The sequence below is a fragment of the Tenrec ecaudatus genome, chromosome 10, assembly GCF_050624435.1.
Source record: "Tenrec ecaudatus isolate mTenEca1 chromosome 10, mTenEca1.hap1, whole genome shotgun sequence".
In the NCBI taxonomy this organism is placed as follows: Eukaryota; Metazoa; Chordata; class Mammalia; order Afrosoricida; family Tenrecidae; genus Tenrec; species Tenrec ecaudatus.
In genome coordinates this window covers 158,723,982-158,745,439 of record NC_134539.1, presented here as the reverse complement: position 1 = coordinate 158,745,439, position 21,458 = coordinate 158,723,982, and the positions used below count along the sequence as shown (strand labels likewise).

Sequence of the window (21,458 nt, the reverse complement as noted above, 5' to 3'; positions counted from 1 at the left end):
TAGTAAGAGGCTCAGGCAGTGCGGGTCCTCAGGCTCAGATGGACACCAAGTGGTCAAGGCCCAGCTCAGTCGTCTGCAGCGTTTCACGGCAGTGACTCCACCAGAACACTGCCCCATCCCAGGGCTGGGAACCAGTCACCTGGCTGAATCTGTGTTGGTCACAGTGCAACCAGGACGGGGCTGTGACTCAACCTCGAAGGATAGGTGGCCAACACTGATGCTGGGTCCACAGTAAATTGCTCTCCGTGCTCAATACCACCTGTGACTGAGTGCTCACAGAGAGTGACAGTGAGAGTCTGGCATGAAGTTAAGTCCCCTCCCAAGACCCCCAGCCCTTTGTTCACAGCTGCCTCACAGTGTCTGGCATCGCCATGTATACAGTCAGCAGAAGGGTTCCACATGTGAATAACTGTTTCTCTTGCTCTCCTGAGTCAGCCGTTCCTCGCAGACAAAACCCCCAACTCTGAGCCCCATCAAAGTGTGTTTTCTAACTCTGAGCCTCATCTTCCCCATCTCTCCCCAACTCTGAGCCCCATCATCCCTGTAACCCCCCACCCTGAGCCCTTCCAATTGTGTCTCCCCAAGACTCTTCCTGCACGTTAAAAGACACGGCTCGCTCCTCTTGCTCACCAGGCATCGCATTGCAGCCTCTCTGCATCTTAAGAAACACGGGCCTAAGCTTGGGCAGAAGCCTCCCCCAACCCCCATCAACTGCTGGCCCCAACCAGAGCTCACGGGCCAAGGGAGCAGGACAGGACTTGAGCCCTCACTCTGTCCACATACAGAAGAAGCTAAGACAAGACCCTCAGCTGTTCAGGGGGCACACCCACAGACTTTGAGAGGAGGAGTCTCCAATAAGGGCACAAGCTTTTTCCCACCTCAAGACAGCAAGGGCATCTCCATCCACATTGTTCATCCTCAACATCTCCAGGACGGAGCCCACCACAGCCCAGCCCACAGCTGGGGAGGCTTGCTCAGATTCACCCAGTGATACTCTGTTTGATCTTCTGGGTGCTGCTTCCATGGGGACTGGCTGTGGAGCCAAGCAAAATGAAGTCCCTGACTATGTCAACTTTTTCAGTGTCTATCATGATGTTGCTCATTAGTCCAGCTGCGGGGACTTTGAAGTTGAGCTGTGAGCCACACCATCAGACAAGTGGCATTAAAATCAGAGGTGAAGATTTACAACATACAGGATGATTACATCAGATCACACAGTCTAGGATAACTACTAGGAGGCTTCAAAAGTCCATAGGAAAATTTCATGTTATTTTGATTCTATTTTTCCATGAACTTTTGAAGCCCCATCATACAAAATACTGAGTATCAAGGCCTCGTCAAACTGGCACCCATTGGAGGAGGGGGACTATTCAATCCATGCATTCCAACATTTGCCCAGCCCACCCCCAAAATGCATGCCCTTGCTACGCTCAAACCACATTCTCCCTGGCGCATCATATCCAAAGACTTCCATCAGATCCAAGTGCAATTTCTAACTTTCTCATTGGTGAATGTAGGACACACTATCTGCTTCCAAATGGCTGTGGTGGAAGAGCCACAAGGCAAACATTTCCACTACAAGTGGGAGAGACTGGAGGCCAAGACAGGGAAGCGAGTTCCGATCCGTCAGAAAACCTAGGGAACAATTCCCATGCACTTTTCCGGCTTGTGTATGGTCCTCTCCTCTGAACTCTTCAGACACTAGGAATTGGCCATGCCCTCTGGAGGGTGGCTGAAACCCTCCCAGCCTTGGGCTTCAGGTATCTGTCTTGACAAGCCATTCTTTTACCCCAGCACACTGCAATCACTCTCCCCTGAGCTCTGAATTTGGCCCCATCCTTCTGGACTTGTGAACACAGCACCATGCTCCACAACTGAGCTGGTGGAGACCTGACTCCCTGAAACCAAGGAAGCTGTAGCCCCACCCTTTGGAACCCCAGAGGCCATGGCCACACCCTTAGAGACTAAAAGCAGCTCTGCTTCCCAAGCTCCTACACTCTTCAGCTTCCTGGTTCCTTGGCCTCTCCGCTTCAAGAGCCTCTTGACCCTGCTCCAGCAAGTGTGACAAAGCTCTTTAGGCCTACTGACAGTGCCTGAAGGCAACCCACTTATCTCATCCCTCATTACATTATCCTTCATCCAAAATGCACAGGTGTATAGGCCCCTTTCTCCAGTGCTCTGCTCGCTCAGACTCCATTGGCTTGGGACCTCTCCCACACACACCTGACGTCCACCTGAGACTGTTCCAGGCAGACTGTCCCTCCAAACAGGCTCTGGATGCTGCAAGCAAAGGTGACACAACCTTTTTTGCAATAAATACTGACAGGTCAAATCTTTAAAAAAAATAAATACTGACATGTCTAAACTATGGAAAGAAAGATACACTCACAGAAGATGAAAGACACGTAGGCCTTTAAAAGATGTCTCCCTTTTAATCAGTTTACACATTCTCTACTAAGACCACTCACTGGCTGCCCGAGACAAACTGTAGCCCAGACTCTCCAGAAGCACCCACTGGTGAGTGGCTGTCCCATGAGATGGCATGCTGGCGGGCCCCTAGAACAGGAGCTAGTGTGCTGGGCAAGGACTGTACCTGGAAAGGGAGGTTTCAGGAACCCACAGGGCCCACTGAGCCACCTCTTAGTAAGGATTGCTGGCTGCAGGCTCCAGCTCTGGGCTCCAAGTCCTGGTGTCAGCTGGGTTTAGAGTGGGGTCCTGACACCACCCAGTCGAGGTTCTTGCACTGTGTCCCTTCCTAAGGAGTTTTCATGACCTCTCCCTCTCCCAACCTTGACTCTCCAGCAGTTGGGACACAGGGTGTCTGCCCTGGGGCAAGTCCGTTTCCAAGCTCAGGGTGCCCTGCCCCCAAGCCCCATTTCCAATTCTGGGTTAACCTCACCCGGCCCACCAGGTTCATGTTTCATCCTACCTCCAGGGTTTCTATCTCAAGGTTCAGCACTCTCAGCCCCTAGGGCCTTGGCTCCAGCTTCACCAGGAGCTCTCCCACACCCAGACCACCTAGCCCACATGCATCTCAGATCTCCTGCTCAGTGGAGTCCTGCTGCCAGTGCACCCTGAGAGCAGAAGCACAGAACTGGCCTGGATTTGGCTGAGCAGGCAGCTCATCCACTGTGAGAAGTTGTCACCTCCTCGGTCACACAGACCAGCAGCAGGAGACTTGGAAGGCCACTGCCTCAGGAATGTCGAGAGCTCTGAGCGCAGCAGACAGCCACACACAGGTTCCCACACAGCAACTAGGAGAAATCCCTCCTCTGATGTCATAGACACTTGAAGTCAGGTCCCTGACCCACAATCCAGGCATTGTGCTAGCCCAGGGGAGTGCTGGGCAGAAGGGCTGTGTAGCTCCTAGCAGCACACACCACACTCCAGAGCCTTACACTGGTGGCTGGGGAGATGCAGCCATTTCAGAGTGTGCGCGCAGTGGTCATGCGTCACGCAATGTGTCCCCAGCCCAGGCTGCTGACAGGGAAGGCAAACCAAGTTCACGGTTTATACAGACTCCAGGGCTTAGCCACCTCCATGGCGTCCGTCCCTCTGCCAACTGAATACCTGGAAACCCGAGGAGCTGGCATCTGGTGATCCCTGTCTGGCCCTCATTCTATGGGACACACAGTGGGCCCTGATCCACTCACTCTCATTGGCCAGCCATGGCCGGCCATGGAAAGCAGGGCAAGGAGCCTGGGCACTCGTGCTTCACCCCATGACCATGGCCCCAGGCACACACGCCTACATTAATGACAGAGCAGCCAAAGTGGAACAACTTGAAAGAAGCAAAAACAAGCGTTCAAGAGAATTAAAGGACTAAACAGGAAGTTGGGGACCAGTTCTGCCACTGACTAAGGGCGCAGCTCCCCAGCTACAGAGTCCAGGTAACTGCAGCTCCAAGACAGAGACCTCCAAGGGCCCTAGAGCTCAGCACCAACACCCCAAGTCACAGGCCCTCAGGGTGGTGAGGACCAAGTGTTCTCAGTGCCCTAAGAGCCCTGCTGTGACTGGCCCCACCCTCACATCCCATACTACTCACAGGTCTTGGCATCCTAGACATTCCCTGCCCCCACTACTCACAGCTAAGATGCCTCCCTCAAGTCCCAGCACCCCAGACCCCTCCATGCCCCTAACTAGAGGCCCACAACTTGGTGGGGATTCCAAAGCATTAGCTCCGGCCAGGACATCACAACTCAGGCTGCATGGTTCTGAGAGAGCAAGAGGCCCACTGTCCGACTGGCACTGCGCCAGCTTGAGTGACCACTGTGCCTATGGTCGGCAGCCAGCCTCTCGGGACACATGGTGGCTCCTTGGGAGCAGTGGATTGGTGTGGGCACATGTAGGCAGACAGACTCACAGGCAGATGCCCTCCAAGGACATTCACTGGACACAGTGAACATCGTGGGAAGGCTGAGGCCCAGTGGCACTGGTGCCCTCAACCCTGACACAGCAGCACCATGCAGGGGGTGAGGCAGGGCCCTGGTCCCAGACCCAGGAGGAGAGCGCTAGCTTACAGCACAGCTTGGAAGACTCAGTACCACGCACCCCGGGCCAAGCTCCACGCCACATCTTAATGGTCTGACACCACAACTCCCTCCACATGGCAGAGCCAGAAGAGGGCCACCAAGCACTGCTGCCAGAGCTGTGGCTAGCCACATGGGTAGTAGGCCCACACACTCAGCACACAATCCCCCAAACCCCATCTGCCAGGTAATGAGGGGGACTGCCCTGTGGCTGCTGCATTCACGATGACCCACAGGGCAAGTGTGGACACAGTGTAGAGGTGATGGGCCACTGCTGGGCACAAGCCCACTTCCTCCTGGCCAAATCACTAGGAGCAGCTCCAACACAAGACGTCCTCCAGCGATTCTGAAAGTCCAGTGCATTCGGCTTTCCGCCAGAGCAACGTCGCTACAGGGACCAAGGCAGGGGTGGAAATAGATTTCCCAGAAGTTACTCCAGGTAGCAAGGTTCCTCACAAGGCTCGAAGGTGACAAAACAAAGCCTGTGGTGGGAGCTGCCGTCTAGGTCCCAGCCTGCCTGCCCACTGACCTGCACCCTGCGGTACAGCCGCTCAGAAATGCCGCATGCCCAGCTCTGGCCCAGCATGTGCCTTTCAACTTTCAAATAAACAAGATCATGACATGAGCAGAGAGATGTGATGGGTCACATGCCTCCCATGGGCAGAGATCAAGCACCAATTATAAAGGCCACATCCTTGTAACACCGTACAACTGAAAATTCTTTCCCAGAGAATCTCATTCCAATTAGCAAATGTTGAGAAAAATGGAGCGAGAGTTTTCACAACACCACACACGGTCAGCGTGAGCACAGCCACCCAGAGTTCCTACAAGCAGCCCTGGGAAAGGACAGGTTCCCACCGAGCGACTAGGGAGGCAGAGGAGTCCGAGGCTCGAGGCCAGATGGAGGCTCATGGCTGAGAAAGGCTTCAAGAGTGAGGCCACAGGCAAATAATAATAGGAAATGTGAGACAGCACAACACCCCAAGGAGTTATAACTCCGCAGACGGGAGAGCAGAGTAACAACGGGAACAAAAAGATGGCACTGCATAGTCATAGGGAAATCTCAAAAGCCATCATTGTCCACAAACCTTTTGAAGTACCTCATATTTCTAGACAAGAGATTAAATTCCAACTCATGGCAACCCTACAGGCTGGGGTAGAAATGTCTTTGAGGGCTTCTAAGACTGTAATTCTTTACAGGAGTAAAAAGCCTGGTCTTTCTTCCATGGAGTTCTGGTGGGTTTGAACTGCTGACCTTGCTGTTAGCAGGGCAACACATAAGCACACTACCACAGTATTTTCACATAAATAATGTGTGTACTTTACCTTCCATTGTTGTTTTGCCAACAATGCTGTGAGCATTTTTCTAAGTGTGCTAGGTTTTCATCCACACTGCTGTGAAAAAGCTAGCCTGGTCCTCATAGGAAAAGAGCCTGCACAGGAAGTAATGAGAGACAAGTGACAACCTGACAGCACTGACCCCTGGGCCAGGCAGAAGGTGCACCCTGGGCTATAAGGCAGGTTACAAACAAACTCACTGCCATCAAGTCAATACTGACTCATGGAGACCCACCCTGTAGGACAGGTTAAAACTATCCCTGTTGAGTTTCCAAGACTATAACTGCTTACCAGAGTAGAAAGCCCTGCCTTTCTCTCACAGAGCTGCTGGTGGTTTTGAACTGCTGACCTTTCAGACTGCATTCCAACAAATAACCACTAGGCCATAAACCAAAGAACTTGACTTAAAGGTAAGTAGTTATGATAAAAATAATAATTTCTACTAAAGAAAAGAAACTGAGCATGTAACTTATAAACTAATAAAGGGGGGGAAACATGGAATCGTGTGAGGGGACCAAAAAAACCTGTTTTTTAAATGGCAAGAAGAAACAATGTTTGTAGGGCCTAGTAAAAGCCCAAGTAGAAGGCACAAAGAAGGCTAGACCCTGATTCAAATCTGACTATATTTGCATTAAACTCACCAGCTGAAAAATCAAGAGGGTTTAAACCCAACACACATGCACATAGTGAAAGAATACAGAAAGATACCCCAAAGAACTCGACACCCTAAAGAAGGCTAGGTGGGTAGGGTTTCCATGGCCCTCAGACAAGCAATGACCTTAAGCAGGCACCCCTCATCCTGCCCCTCTTCCCCACTAGCATGGGCTTAACTACAGGCCAAGCACTGCCCCAGGCTTTGTGTGTGTAAGTGAAACTCAAGTCATTTCACTTCATGTGCAAAAATGCAGCTAGCCTAAGATACCGTACTGAATGCAGTGCTATGGAACTTTTGTAACTCGATACGTTACTAAAAAGCAGACAGGTCGGATGAGGCTGTCAACTGAAAGGGCCAGATCATGCTGAGAGTCTTCCCTTATTTACCTGTCGAAGATGAAAAGGTCAATCAGCACAGACATTCTGACACTGGCCTGAGACTTAACAAACCTTACTGTTCTGTTTGCTTGCTCATGGTCAACAACTGTTTCCAATGGTTAGCCTGAAACCAGAGTCAATGTAAAACATCTAAACATGACCCCCCAAAGGGTAAATTCCAAAGCCAAAAGTATATCTTGCTTGCCTGTGTGTTCTGATTTCAAACAGGACATCACAAGGACAGTCTGCTTGGCGCTGCTATGGGCTCCTCACTGGTGCACCTTCTACATGAAAACTACTCTTTCTCCCTCTCGGACTGTGAGAAGGGAAACTGGCTGCACCGCTTCAGGATAAAATACCTGCATTTTCATTTATTCTCCCAAGAAAGTCTCTGATCTAATCCCAGGCATCTATCAAGACAAATGAAAACCTACATCCACACTACAATGTGCCGGCCTACATCCACAGCAGCCAGTCACATGCCTGCCGACAGTGGCTTGGGTGAACAGTGCAGGCCATGCACCCAGGGAGAAAGCCAAAGCTTAGGCATGTTGCACACGGATGAGCCTGGAAAACAGTACACTGACCTGGAGATGCTGGTCACAACGGGCCTAGAATGTGTGGTTCCTCATTGATGAGAGATGGGCACACAGACGGAGGCTGAGGAGTGATGGAAATGTTACAGAATGAACTGTGGCAAACCGCATGGGGCGACCAGAATACTGCAATAATAAATACCATGCTACTTCTGATGGGGTCAATATTGAGAAATTACCTTTTTCTAGAAACATCTGTTTTGTCTGAACTATCAAATACACTGGCAAAGGTTATTCGAAACGTGTCATTTCAAGTATGCTGCTGTATCCTGTTCCGTCTCCTCTCTCTGAATTCCCGTCAGAGCTTTGCTATCTTAACAGCCTCTCTACCTCGCTCAACTCTAACATCGCACCCTGGCTTCTTCCTCTCCTTCCACTGTCGCTTGAGTTTTTGGCTCCTGTTACAAGTCTCTTCAGAAGTCGCAGACTTGTTCTGTGAAGACCCAGTAAGTAAACACTTCTGGATTTGCAGTCTCCGTCAGCAGGTCCTCTTTACAAATGCATATTCATTCCAGGTCTCAAGGCCACACAAAACCCACCCAGGCAGACTGGGTCCACAGGGCCACATCTCGACAGCTCGTGTTTAAGCTTTAGGAAGAGTCAGTGGTAACTGGGCAGCTAACAGCCAAAGTTAGTGGCTCAAATCCACGAGACACTCAACAGGAGAAAGAGGTGGCTTGTCTGTTCCCATTGGTTTGTGATCAAGATACTCAAAGCAGCAGTTCTAAAGGGTTGCTTATGAGTCGCTCAATGGCAGTGTTTGGTTTTGTATAGGGTTTCCCCCTCGAAATTCCCTGCTAGCTATATCCCAAAAGTTTGAATATGCAATGATTTTGCTATTGTTCGTTTTGATTTTATTGTTAAAAGTTACTATTGAGATGTCTTCTGATTTGTGTGTTATCCAGAAATCCATGTTTCCAAATCAAAAAGTAGTATCTCCCGTTTCTCTCTCTGTAGTCGATTGCTAATGTCTTTTGCGCAGTCAGGGACATCCAGAGGTGTTTGTAGCCCGTCTGCCACAGCTGCTGCTGCAGCTTTCTGTGGGCCTGTGGGGTGCAGCTAGCTGCTGCTGGGACTGCAGTCACCCATGGGTGGCAGCCTGAGATGAGACCCCCCTCTCTGCTTCTACACGGCCTTCCATGGTGGTAAACACAGAAGAGAATGCTAAAAGTATCACAGGTCCGTCCAGATCCACATTGATTTTAGTTGTGCATAGCCTGAGTTGCCCTAACCCACCTACACATGGCCGTCCCTCTGCCTCTGCGGCACAGAGAAGGGTGAGCAGGACCAAACTGGGGCCCGTGAGAACACACTGACACCATCAGACATGCCCTGACGCACTGCTCAGCCTCCAGCTGTGAGGGTGCAAACGATGGTACAGTGGGAGACAGAAGTACTGGGGGCCTGGATGCCACCCCACACCAGAAGGATGATCAGGTGGTTAGCACCAACATGTCAAGCTACGAAAGACCCTGCCCTAGGCCCCCAGTGCCCTGTGCCCTAGCCCCTAGCCCCTGCCCCCTGCCTCTTGCCTGGGCCTCTAAAAGCACTTTGGCTACTGTTGCCCATTGCTTGCCCAGTCGCCTCCAGACCTAGGAACCAGTGCACTGAGCCAATGCCAGCAGATTACGGCCCAGGGCATGAGCCAGCCACCCCCACCCACCTCAGGAGCACCACTCCGACTCCTCTCGCCCCAGTTCCCTGCATCCAGTGGTCGGCAGTCTTGTAGATGCTTAGAACAGGCCATGGGATTTGCAGCATCAAGGAGAAAGGGATCGGTGACAGAAATTCAAAACTCATTTCTTGACTTTAGCTAAATAATCTGCTAAATAATAAATCACATAGCCCAATCAGAGACCAGCATGTAAAAAGTACCGTCGAGATCAGTGGTTCTCAGCCTTCCTAATGCCTCAATCCTTTCATACAGTTCCTCATGTTGCGGTGACCACCCCCAACCATAAAGTTATTTTCGTTGCTACTTCATAACTGTCATTTTGCTACAGTTATGAATCGGGCGACCCCCGTGAAAGGGTCATTCGACCCCCAAAGAGGTCACCAACCACTGGTTGAGAACTGCTGTTCTAGATAGTAAATAAGCTCAATAATACAGGGAAGAGTACAGTATGGGAACTCTGGAAAACAAGGATTTTATTAGAGGGTTGGGGAGAGGAGACATGGGGCTGCGAGCAATGGGAACCCCTCAAACTTGGCCCAAGCTCACCAACCCAGAGTGGCGGTTTTGAATTCCCCATCAAAGTCAAACAGGCCGCTCGCTCCCGGTTTCAAGTTTCTCGCTGGAGTCCATCTCTGGAAGGTGTGTGGTGTTAGGCCAGGAAGCCTCTGGTCCCGCCTGCACCCAGAACAAAGGGCCTTTCAGTGGCACACAGCAGCCAGCCGGAGGAACCCCATTCCCTGACATTCCTGGGAGGCAGCCAGGGCGGAGCCAGAGCAGCCGCACAAAAGCTGCCCACGGGCCACACACGCCCAGAAACTGCCATCTGTGCTGCAAGGACCCCTCAGGTGGTGGCTGGCCGGCAGACACAGGCGGGCAGCGCTGTCAAAACAGTAAGAGATGGCCCTGCCATCCACTCCCATCTAAACCCTGCAGCACCACAAGGTGTATGCTGACAACACCGGCTTTTCCCCATGTCCAATGGCCTCCCTCTGTCTGTGTGCCAAGAAAGCTTGTGCCACAAACATAGACACCACTACCTCCCCATGGAAGGGACACCTTTAGAGAGGCAGGGGGTATCTGTGAAGGAGGGGGCTGGGGTACCTGTGGAACAGGTAGGGATAGGTAAGGGGTGGGGGTACCTCTGGAGACAGTATCTGATAGGAGGGCTGGAGCATATTCAATGGGGGCGGGGGCCAGGCTTGCAGGGAACAGAGCTGGGCCAGGGGTGCCCAGATAGGGATCAAAGAGTATTTCAGGAGGGGCAGGGCTGGGGCACCTGCAGGGGTGGGGCACCTATGGAGGAGGAAAGATGGAGCACTAGGATCCTGCCTCCCAAAGACAAAGCTCAGGACCAAGCCAGTGGTTCTAAAAAGGAAGAGCAGGCCTGCCACTGGAAGCTGCCAGAGCTCCTCCAGAGCCCAGAGGTCCCCACCCCAAATCTACGGCTTCCCTCATCTACACAGGAGCCCACCTCACACAGAGGCCCCTTGGAAGCCCAGCAGTCTCAGGGGAGCTGGGCAGGGGCAAGTGGAGCCCCAGGACACTGAGGCAGAGCAGGGCAGGAGGCCATCAGCTAGTCAGTGGCTGTCTGCCCACCTGGAAGCTTTGCAGGCTTTCCCTACTGGGGACAGCCAGGGAAGTTGGAGACATGCCCTGGGGAGGAGCACAAGCATCTGTGCTGGAGGGGAACACTTGGTGAGGGACAAAGGTAGCCCAGAGCCTGATGCTGCTGAAGGAGGTGATATTCCAGCCTGCGTGCCTGAAGACACACCCTGATGGCACTGCCCCGAGGGACCCAGGACCAGGAGGTCCAAAGTGATACAGCAACACTTCACCCCTCACTCATTACTCTCACAGCAAGACAAGCAGCACACCACCTAGCTCCGACACCCAACCCCCATGGCCTGACCCTGACATCCAGGGTCTGCGACCCCACATTGCCTGACCCCACACCCCAGGTCTCCAACCCCACAGAGAGTCCAACTGCTGACCCTGGCAAAGCTGGGCACAGCGTCAAGCAGTCAGTCCTCGTGCGCCCATCAGCACCGGCAGGGAGGGTCTCATCCACCTGAAAAGCACATCTCGGCCATGTTATTTACCCTCTCTGTGCCTGTTTGGTCCTCAGCCTCTTGGACTTGTTAGAAGAAATCAACAAACAGGTACTTACAGCACACCCAACTTGGTGCCCTGAGCAAAAAATGCTCATCCAGGACCAAGGCCCCTGGCACTCACCATCTCCAAAACATGTGTAGTGAGAATCCAATCACAGCCACCCAGGTCCCACCCAAAAAGGCAGCAAGAGACCTCCTTTCTCCTTACAAATATGCTCCGGGATGGTCCCACTCACACATAGGCAAGGACAACAAAGCACCCAGACCAGGACTCACATGACAGCCTGGCCCTCTAGAGGGGTACTGGGCAGTCCTCAAGGGCCCCCCGCCCCTCTTCCTATGGCCAGAGGTTAGTCTTAAGGGATGAAGCAGAAGAGCGGGGTCCACACCAATGACAAAAACTGCTTCTCTCAGAAGCAGAAGCTGTGCAGGGTACCCCACCCCCTGATTGACCACTAAGTTCCTCCCAGAGAACCGAGGCACTCGTTATGCTGCCACTCAAGAGTGGTTCTTAGAGCAGGGAGCAGCAAAGGGCCTTCCAGTATGGAGGTAGAAGCAGCAGACCCGAAGCATACCCCAACCAGAGAACTGCAAGGTCCAGTTCCGGAAACCAGGAGTGCAGGTTATCAAGAGACTCCCCCTATAGGTGGAACCACTGAACACGACAAACTGAGAAGCCAGCTTTCTATGAAAATCTATAGTAAAAGCCAACCACTCTCACTGCCAGTGAGTCAACTCCACGGAGAAAGACTGCCCCCAGGGAGGTCCCGAGACAGTCCATCTTTCTCCCAGAGCAGCGGGACGTCTGAACAGACACCTCTCCATGTTAGCAGCCAGCACCTGACCTACGGCTCTACGAACTCTTTAACAGGTAAAGCTCATCTTCAGCCTGAGGTGGGAAAGGCTAGGACGGGGCCTGTGTGGATGAGGGGGCATTCTGGTGAGCGTGTATCCCAGGTTGTAGGGTTTGTCACCCTTGTTCAATCACACTCTTCAGACCTGAGACTTTTGCTGAATGCAAATCTTACCTTTGAAAAAAGGACTACACAGAAAGCCTCAGCCCTAGCTAATCCCCTTCCTGCTGAAGTGTTGAGGGCAGTATAGTGCCATACACAATTGATAAGGCAGCCTAGCTGTGGGCAAGCAAGTGTGGCACACGGACAGCAGTTGTTCAAGGCCCAGGCTTGGGCACATGAGCAGCCACTGGAAAGAAAACACTTCCAACTTCTCTGTGGGCTTGTAGCTTTTCACATGGAAGTAGCAGGGAACTGAGAGTCAGAATGGCGTTAAACTTGCTTCAAACAAGCAGGACTAGAAAAAGATGCCGCGAGGGCACTGTCACAATTCTGGGGGCACAGGGTTCTGCCCGGCCCAACTGTCCATCATCATCTAGAGGGAGACATTTTCAATCACAATAACTCCTTTCACGGGAGCTTACAAGAGGGCTGGGCTCCCCACCATTGTGGAAAAGCAACATGAGGAAGACGGTGATACGGGCTCCAGAAAGCAGGGCTCCCCACAGTCAGAGCGGATGAAGGGTCCCAGAAGATACAAATATAGGGGATTCTTAAGGGATGGGGGGTGTCAGGGTATATGAGAGATCCCAGGGCTGTGGGGGGAGGCAGAAGGTGGACAGAGTAGACTTTCATTTTCCACAAAGGGAAGCATCTCCATGGAAGTGGGGAGCTGGGGATGAAACCAGATCAGTACTGAAGAGAGCACAGTGGTGACTTCTTGAGAGAGAATGGAAACGAGGGAAGAGATATTTGACACTCGCTTTGCCTAAGGATGGAAAGAAAAGAAAAAAAAAGGCCACTGCTGTTGAGTTGATTCTGACTCCTTACAACCCCACAGGGCAGAGCAGAACTGTGAGGGGCAGCTGGTGGGTTTGAACAACCGACCTTTAAATGAGCAGTCTGACAAGAGCTCACTCCTTGCTGAGAAGCAGAATCTAAATAAGCTTCCATTTTGTTCTGAGTCCTGAGCCACCACTATGACTGCCCAGCAGGGCCAGCACCTGGAAAAAGAGTGACCAAGTGAGGGGGGACAGCTGCACCCACCAAAGAAGCCCATGAAGCCAGTACAGTGGCCAGCTCAATGCCACCAAGCACCCTGTCAACACTCATGGAATGGAAGACTCACCCAGCTAAGCCCTGCTCAAATTCCTGACACACAAAATCACAGGACAGAACAACTGCTGTTTGAGGGCCTTTGGGGTCATTTATAACACGGCATTTGTAACAAGCCCGACAGAACTCATTCTGACTCAGTATATTTTAGATGTGTAACTCTGACAAAAGCATTGTGGGTGGGGGGTAAAGAATGGCATCTGAAGGAAAAGCCAAGTGACATTTTTAAGTTGTAAATAAGAAAACATACCACTTTGGTCTGGCAGACCTGTCCCTGTACCCTGAAGACAAACAAGGGCTCCACACACATTCATACCCAGTCCCCAAACCCACACCACAATCCAACCACGAGATATGTATGGGTGGTGCTCCATAGTACAAAAGCAAGCAGTTGGGGGGGTGGGGGGGGGGCGGGGAAGCTTGAACTAAGGGGCTCAAAAATGAAGTGCTGTAGCTGTTTTTAAAAGGAGGCAACGTGAAGTCAGGAAGAACCCATTTCCCACAGCTGTGCCACCGTTCACCAGCCAGGGTCATGGCTGTTCAGGGCATGCTTCAGCAGGTCCCTGTGCACAGCCAGGATGACTTCCATGTGCCTGACTCTCAAGGACCCCGTCCCAAGGCTTGTGCAGTTGTGGGCATGCGTGCGCACACATGCATACGTACAAGTGTTCATTGAGGGGTGGTCAGTAACTGAACAAGGGTCCACGCTGCTTGCCCCCTGAATGGACAGTCCTTCCTGCTCTGGGGCACACACCTGGCAGAATCGATCTAGGAATTTACCTGCAGCTACAAAGACATGCCTGAGAGTCTCCAAAGTTTCACACAGATGTCTTTATTATGCCATCAGGGACTTCTCTGAGCCTAGCCTACCTGGTGTGAATTCCTGCTTGGGTGAGCACACCTAGCCCCCTGGAGCAGGCAGCACTCGGACAGGCTCTGGAGCCACGCACTTTGCTCCCGGCGTGGAGGGCAGGCTGAGGTAATGCTGAGCAGAGCGGCACCTTGCTGCAAACACACGAAGCCTAGCTGCAGGCAGGAATAATATCAGGTGCATCTCTACGCCCTGAGGGCTCAACTCCTACACTTAAACCCCTCCCACTGGGAGAGCCGGCTCCAGTTTCACCTGCAGTCAGTGAGAACAGGTACAGCTTCTCCTGGGCACTGTCAGCACAGCGACCGCCAGCCGGCAGCCCTCTGCACCTCCCCAGGCGGGTAAGTACCTGTGCTCTCCGAACGGCTCTCGGGTGTATCGCAAAGGGTCTGGGGGAAATGCACCTGCCAGCCGTGCGCCTGGCTCTTTCTTTCCAAGGATCACTCAGGACCTGGCAGGTGCACTGCTGGGAGGGAGCCACTGAAACCAGGTTTAATGAGACTTGTGCTCGATTAAGAACACAGAAACGTTTACCTGACTATCACATCCTCATTTCTTGCTTAAAGGCCCTAAAATGTAAACCCTACGGCAAATTTAGATTGGTGTTAACCTGTTCCTTACCTTGAAAGGAAGTTACTCTACATTCCAACACGAAAACGGAGCATAAATGTACATGTTGGTGGAGATCTATGATAAAAGAGTTGCTACTGGTGTTAATGTCTAGTTTTTTCACGTTAAAACCTTTTAAAGTTTAAAATATGTACTTTCTAGACGTAAGCCTAGAAAAAAATTTTTTTTTCTTTTCTGGAATTGCTCATGGATCTCTAAGGCAACAGTTACTGACCAAACTATTGGCCAACTCTGACCAAAGTCAGACGCCATTTCAGTGAAACGTGTTTTCAGTCTACACTAATACAGTCCTTCCAGTGCACTAGGCGGCCCCTCTGGAGCCCCAGCGGCGTATCGGCTGAGCTCCTGAGGCTGGGGTGGAGCCGAGGGCCCTGTTCCTTTGGGGGTTCGTCCTTCTGCACTGGGTTCTAGAGCACTGTATTTTTCCTTAAGTAGTGGCCATTCTGAAGTATATCCCTCATTTTAAAGAACCGAAAGTCTAGAGGGAGTGGTGGTTAATCACTGGAAAAGCTCAATTGGAATAAAACTCACAAATCTTGTTCTTGCAACACGCAGTGGGTAGGCGACAGTGGCGTGTCCTTGAGTTATGCAATCACGCCACATCACAATATTTTAATTATAGTATGCCCTTCACAGCGCTCTGCCCGGAGGCTCCCTGCCAGGCAGCTGGACACCAGCTTGGGGCAGCTCACAGGTGAGGCAGGGCAGCAGGTTGCACAGCCTGTCAGCCCTGTCCTATACAGTTAAGCTATAATTACCTCATTGTGCCCTACCACAGCTCAGAAAAGAAAACGAAAGAATAAAACCCTTTCTGGTCTGTTTTCTAAGTTCAGACTCTTTAGAAACTTTGTATGCTTGTCTGCCAGCCACTCGCTACTAGCCCTAACAGCTGGCAGCTACATGAATTGTCCGCACGCAGGAGCTCTTGAGAGTTGCTGCATCGGCAGTTTAATGCTCTAAACACAAGATAAACAGAGCCTGTGGCCGACCGAAACCACGCTCCTAGGAGTGGGCAGTTATGCAAAAAGGCCATCGAGCCCACACAGGCCACCTCTGCCCTTCTCGCAGGTAAAGTCGGTCAGGGGTGTTTACCACTGTGGCAGGGACGCCTGGTGAACACCCACACGAGCCAGCTGCGTTCAGGCCACTGCAGCTCCGTGGCAGTTAGTGTACGTGTCATGAGCCGGGTACTGGACGCTTTATTTTGGGCTGTGCCTTCCTTTTATAACACCCAGTGCGACGCTGCAAAACTCAAGTTAGCCTTCCCACCCTTCAGTAGGGGACCAGGTGGGGACAGGGAGCAGGACGACAAGGGCTCCCAGCTGGAGTGGGGGGAGGGTAGGAGCCATTCCATCGCAATGCCTCTTTCGGTAATCAAACACGCTCCATGTGAGAGCTGACACTGTCAGCCCCAAGAAGAGTGGTTACAGGGCTCTCCCCACAGGCACAGGCACAGGTACAGGTACAGGTACCAACCCCCAGGGCCCCAGCAGCTCCTGGGAACTTCACCCCTGGATGCAAATTTCAACACAGGATAAACACTAAAGTTCTGGAATACTGTTTTGACAATAATATCCCTTTTTCAGAAATATTTACTCCTAGCAGCTGGGGAGACAAAGGTGAGCAGGTCTCACCTGGCTGAGGCCACAGTTACTGAGGCCAGGGTGGCTATGGCCTAGGTCCCCACCTAAGCCTCCCTGGGAGCTCTCACCACTGCCTTTTCTGCGTGAGTGCAGGAGCTACAGCCCCAGCACATAGGCCTTTTAACAAGCCTGCAAGCCCCGAGTCCCCACCGCAGACGCACTGTCACTAGGACCACTAGCCCGTCACAAGGACCACTAGCTGCTTCCCCTTGAAAAGGCAGGGGCTGCTCTTGTGAGTCAACAGGCCAGAGAGCGAAAGTGCTGACACAGCAGGTCTGTGTAAAGAGCTCATTCCATAAAGTCCCCTCCTCTCTGGTGAGATGGCGGTGACTGACCCAGAACTTGCCCCGTAAAGTCTGGTGCATACGGCAAGCACCACCCCCTTGGAGGAAACCTGCTGGCTTGCCCGCACTGCTCTCTGGATCCTGCACTCACAATGGATAACGCGTTTTGCAGCTGTCATCATTTTGGTCATGATGTTTCCAGCCAGTGGTGAAATCATCACTTTCAGGTCTCTGCCACGGCAGATCCTACACAATCCTGGGAACCTGATTCGCACTGGTTCTCACGCCTTCAGAGCCGGTGCGCAGAGTGGGGCATGCCAGCACACGCCCGCCAGGTATCGAGCCAGTCCCACCTCCCAAGAATAAGAGAGAGCTAGCACACCACTCCTGCTTCCTCATAGGAGGTGATGAGGTGCTGCCCGCCCGCCCATCCTCCGGGGCACTGTCCAACCCCGCCGGGAGGGTGGAGGGCCGGAAGAATGAGTTCCCGGCTCTCTTGTACTTAGGGGAGAGATGGACACACAGCCAGCAGGACGGGGCACCTGTGAGAAAGCTGCAGGGGCAGAAAGGAAGGAGGAGGTGCCAGCTGGGGCTCCACTGACACCTGGTGAGGGTCCCAGGTGGGCCGAAGCACAGGCTCTCCCTGAACCTCATACACACACTCTGCACTAGACAGGAAAGCAGACAACAAAAGTGGGCACTGAGAGAGGCAGTGTGTACAGAGAGGAGGATGTGCGTTTTTAAGAAATGTGAATAAACAAGTAGAGAAACCAGTTTGCTCTGAGACATGGGAAATGAGCATGAAACTCCCACTTGCTAAGCAGGTGCAGCAGGCGCGGGAACAGCTGCCTGACTCTGGAAGTAAGTCTCCCGAACCCCTCACAGCTTTCCTGTTGTAAATGCTGCTTTCCAGGTGGATTTCCTAGCCACACTTGTATTTTTAAAAGGAGTATTTTTAAAAGGTGACATAGTGGCTAAGTGCTAACTCCTAGCCCCGGTGTTGATGGCAGTATGGCCTGGAGAGGTGCTCTGAAAGGTCACAGTTCTATGCTGCACACATAGGAGCACGGCAGGTCAGAACCAACTCACCGGCCCGCTACCACCGACAACATGAGTTTGGAAGAAAGCACTGGCTTTATGCCCAAAGCCCCACGGTCTCATTACTGGAGAGCAAAAGTGTGGCTGACACTTGAGGTTTTTAAAGCAAAGTGCCCCTCCTGACTCCACTTCCATCTCCCTATCACAGCCTCCACCCAGTCCTTTCTCCAGGCCGGCCCAGGGCAGATACAACCTAGTTCAAGGGGATACCCTCGCCCCTACAGTGTTGGGGTGTCAGCAAGATCTGGAGGGAGACCAAAAGCGGGCAGCGGAGAGGACAGCCTTGGAAAGGAAGGGCCAGTACACCGCTGTACATCACATCCCTCAAGCCAGAGCAGGTTCCCACAGTGCTCCAAGAGTGGCCAGCGACAGGACAGGCGGGTAGAGGGGCAGCTGTCATCACCTCGTCCCCAGCACTAACAGTCTACTTCTCCCCACAGCTCTCACTCCCACACCAGCAGGCCCCACTAGGTGGGCTGACTCTGGATGGAAGCACTCTGAAAGGGGAGAAAGGAAAGGTGCCCGCCCTCCAGACGTGCCGTGCCCCTGCCAACCCGCTGACCAGCTGGGAAGGAGACACGAGGAGGACAAAACCAGGGGGAAGATGAGTCTCGTCAAGGAACGTAAGCCCAAGAAGCCACACTACATCCCAAGGCCTCCGGGGAAGCCCTTCAAGTACAAGTGCTTCCAGTGCCCCTTCACTTGCAACGAGAAGTCGCACCTCTTCAACCACATGAAGTATGGCCTCTGCAAGAACTCCATCACACTCGTGTCTGAACAGGACCGCCTGCCCAAGTGCCCGAAGCCCACATCTGCAGATCCCAAGCAAATGAGCTCAGCAGATGCCAAACCGGCATCCTCCAGGTTGGCCACAAATGGACTCCCGAGCCTGGAGCCCAAGCTTCAGCAGGGATTCACCAAGGATGACACCAAGGAAAACCTAGAGCTACGTGCGCCCCACAAGCCACCAGCGCAGAAGCCACCTCTTCACAAAGACTCTGGGCCACACAGCCCGGCCCCCAACACCACACCAGTGCTGGAGGGTATAGGCCGCCCATCAGCCTTCATGCCTGTGGGGGAGCACAGATTGCAAGGGCCAGAGCATAGTGATGGCCCCGCTACCAAGACCACCTCCTTCCATGCCAAATCTGCATTCCATGCACCCAGCTATCCCTGGAAGGCGGGCTCGCCCTTCCTGCCACCTGAGTTCCCACACAAAATCCCATCCACAAAGGGCTTCGGTGCCATCTCTCCCTACACGCAGCCCCCACTCCCAGAGTACCCCACACATTTCTATGCAGAACATGGACTAGCCACCATCTACTCGCCATATCTACTGCCCAGCGCTCCGCCTGAGGGTGATGGACCCCTGTTGTCAGTCTATGGAGCACAGGAGCACCGACATTTCCTGCCACACCCTGGGCCCCTCCCCAAGCACCTGGCCACAACCCCGTCCACATATGACCACTACCGCTTCTTCCAGCAGTACCACCCCAGCCTGCCCCTCCCCTACAGCTTCTACCGTCCCGACTCAGCCTTTTCCACCTATGGTCTCAAGCTCCCGCACGTGGCGGGGATCACAAGAGAGTCTGGCCCCCACCTACTGGAGGAGACCACCCTGGGCTACCCGGCCCTGAGCCCATCCAAACTGGCCCCAGTCAACTCCCACAAGAAGCACACTGAGTTTGGGAAGGAAAGCCCAAGTCCCCAAGCCAGGGATGATACCAAAGATGGGCAGAGGGAAGCAGAGGGAGCCAAGATGAGCCCTCGGGCAGGCAGTGCAGCCACTGGCTCCCCAGGGAGGCCCAGCCCCACCAACTTCATGCAGACGAGCCACGTCTGTGAGGGCTTGTATGATCTCTCGAACAAACCAGCCCCCAGCACCCCAGCAGGGCTGCACTTACCCGAGCCAACACCCACAGCCTCCAAGCCCAGCCGGAAGGGTGCAGACTGCGCGAGCCCACAGGCACTGGTGTGCAGAGCTGGGTCCCCAGGAAGGTAAGGCCACCCCCCAAATGCCTCGGCGCCCCCATCCTAGGCTAATAGTTGTGTGAACTGCGCTCACATGCTTTACAAAGCAGTCCTAGAGCGCTCCTAGGCCAGCTTTCCAGTAAACCTTCTCTTTGCTTCTTCCAGCCTCGATGCGGTGAATGAAGAGCCCCCTTGTCAGACAGGGAGCACCTCTCCTGGTGCTGAGGCCACGTCTTCAGGTCCAGAGGACAGCCCTGGAACAGCCCCCTTGAACCTCTCCACGAGGCCAGCAGCGGCAGGCCACAGACAAGGGTACACACATGACTTCCCCGAGCTACAGGACATGCCCCTCAACCTCTCCGTGAGGGACTCTCGCAACACCTTGATGGCACGGCCGTCACTTCACAGCCCTCTGCAGGAGACAGAACCTGCTGTAGTGCAAGAGACCGCAGACAGCCCCCCAGAGGGTCCTCCAGACAATGAGACCAGCCCGGTGGAAAGGCCAGCAGCAGGGAACCCGGGCTCCAGGGCCTCGGACGAGCGCTCAGTAGACAGCAGCGATGAGCAGAAGCAGACAGCCGCAGTGGCCCTCTGCCAGCTTGCTGCGTACAGCCCCGGGAAAGCCAGAGTGGACAGTGAGGAGAGCAGTGCCCAGGGGCCGCCCGCTGACCAAGACGTACCCATACTCGGCACCACAGAGAGCTGTCATGTCCCCAGCAGTGTGGTCAAGCCCAAAGCACCAAAGAGGGCGGGCCAGAAGGACTCAGGGAAGTCCCAGCCTGGTGCGAAGAGGGCCAAGCCCAATGACACGGCCAGAGTGCTCACGCTGAGGAAACGACCCCGCTGTCTCAATGCCTGACCACTGACTGGCACCTCTGCTTTCTCACAAAGCTGCCACCACCGCATCACAGGCCACTCCTGCCCACACAAAGCCAAGGACTACGCAGTCTGCCCAGTCAATTCCAACTGCTGGCACCCCATGTGTGCAGAGTAGAACTGCCGGGGGTCAGGGGGCATGTTCTCAGCTGGAGGATCAATGGTCAAGCACAAACTGCTTGGCTGAGTGTTAGAAGGTGCTTCTACACATCTGTCTACACACCGGGATGTCTCAGGTTCAAAGGAGCACAGACTCCTGCGGTCATTTTTGGGAAATGGAGGCAACAGGCCTGGCCACTTCTGGGGACACCATCTGATGGGAGATCTTCCACAAATATTTTTCTTATAAATATCGTAGCTCCAGAGCAAATGGTTTTAACTGCTTTTCTATACACCCTAGCTGTGTGTTTTGAAATAAATAACATTTATTGGAAAAAATACCAGGGAAATACTTAGGGCCCAGCGTTAAAGTCTGGATGTAAAAAATGCTGCCGTTACTGACTGGAAACAAACACTAAGGGGCTATTTATACACATAACTTATTTCCATGAGGAAAATGTTCTTCTGGTGACGGTATTACCAATAGCTCCTATGTGCTTTCCTTGTTAACGTGAATGTCCTGACTTACTCAGTCTCAATTTTCCAACAATTACAAGAATGTATATATTGCAAATT

At 53.0% G+C, this 21,458-nt stretch overlaps 2 protein-coding genes across 5 annotated transcripts in view; one reads left to right on the top strand and one right to left on the bottom strand.

The window, feature by feature from the left end:
- Positions 1-21,458, bottom strand: part of TBCD (tubulin folding cofactor D) — a 131,815-nt gene that overhangs the window by 59,658 nt on the left and 50,699 nt on the right. The window lies entirely within an intron of this gene.
- Positions 18,541-20,766, top strand: ZNF750 (zinc finger protein 750). Its single transcript, XM_075559540.1, has 2 exons — positions 18,541-19,934; positions 20,073-20,766. Exons 1-2 carry the CDS (start codon positions 18,541-18,543, stop codon positions 20,764-20,766), a joined length of 2,088 nt encoding a protein of 695 aa, XP_075415655.1.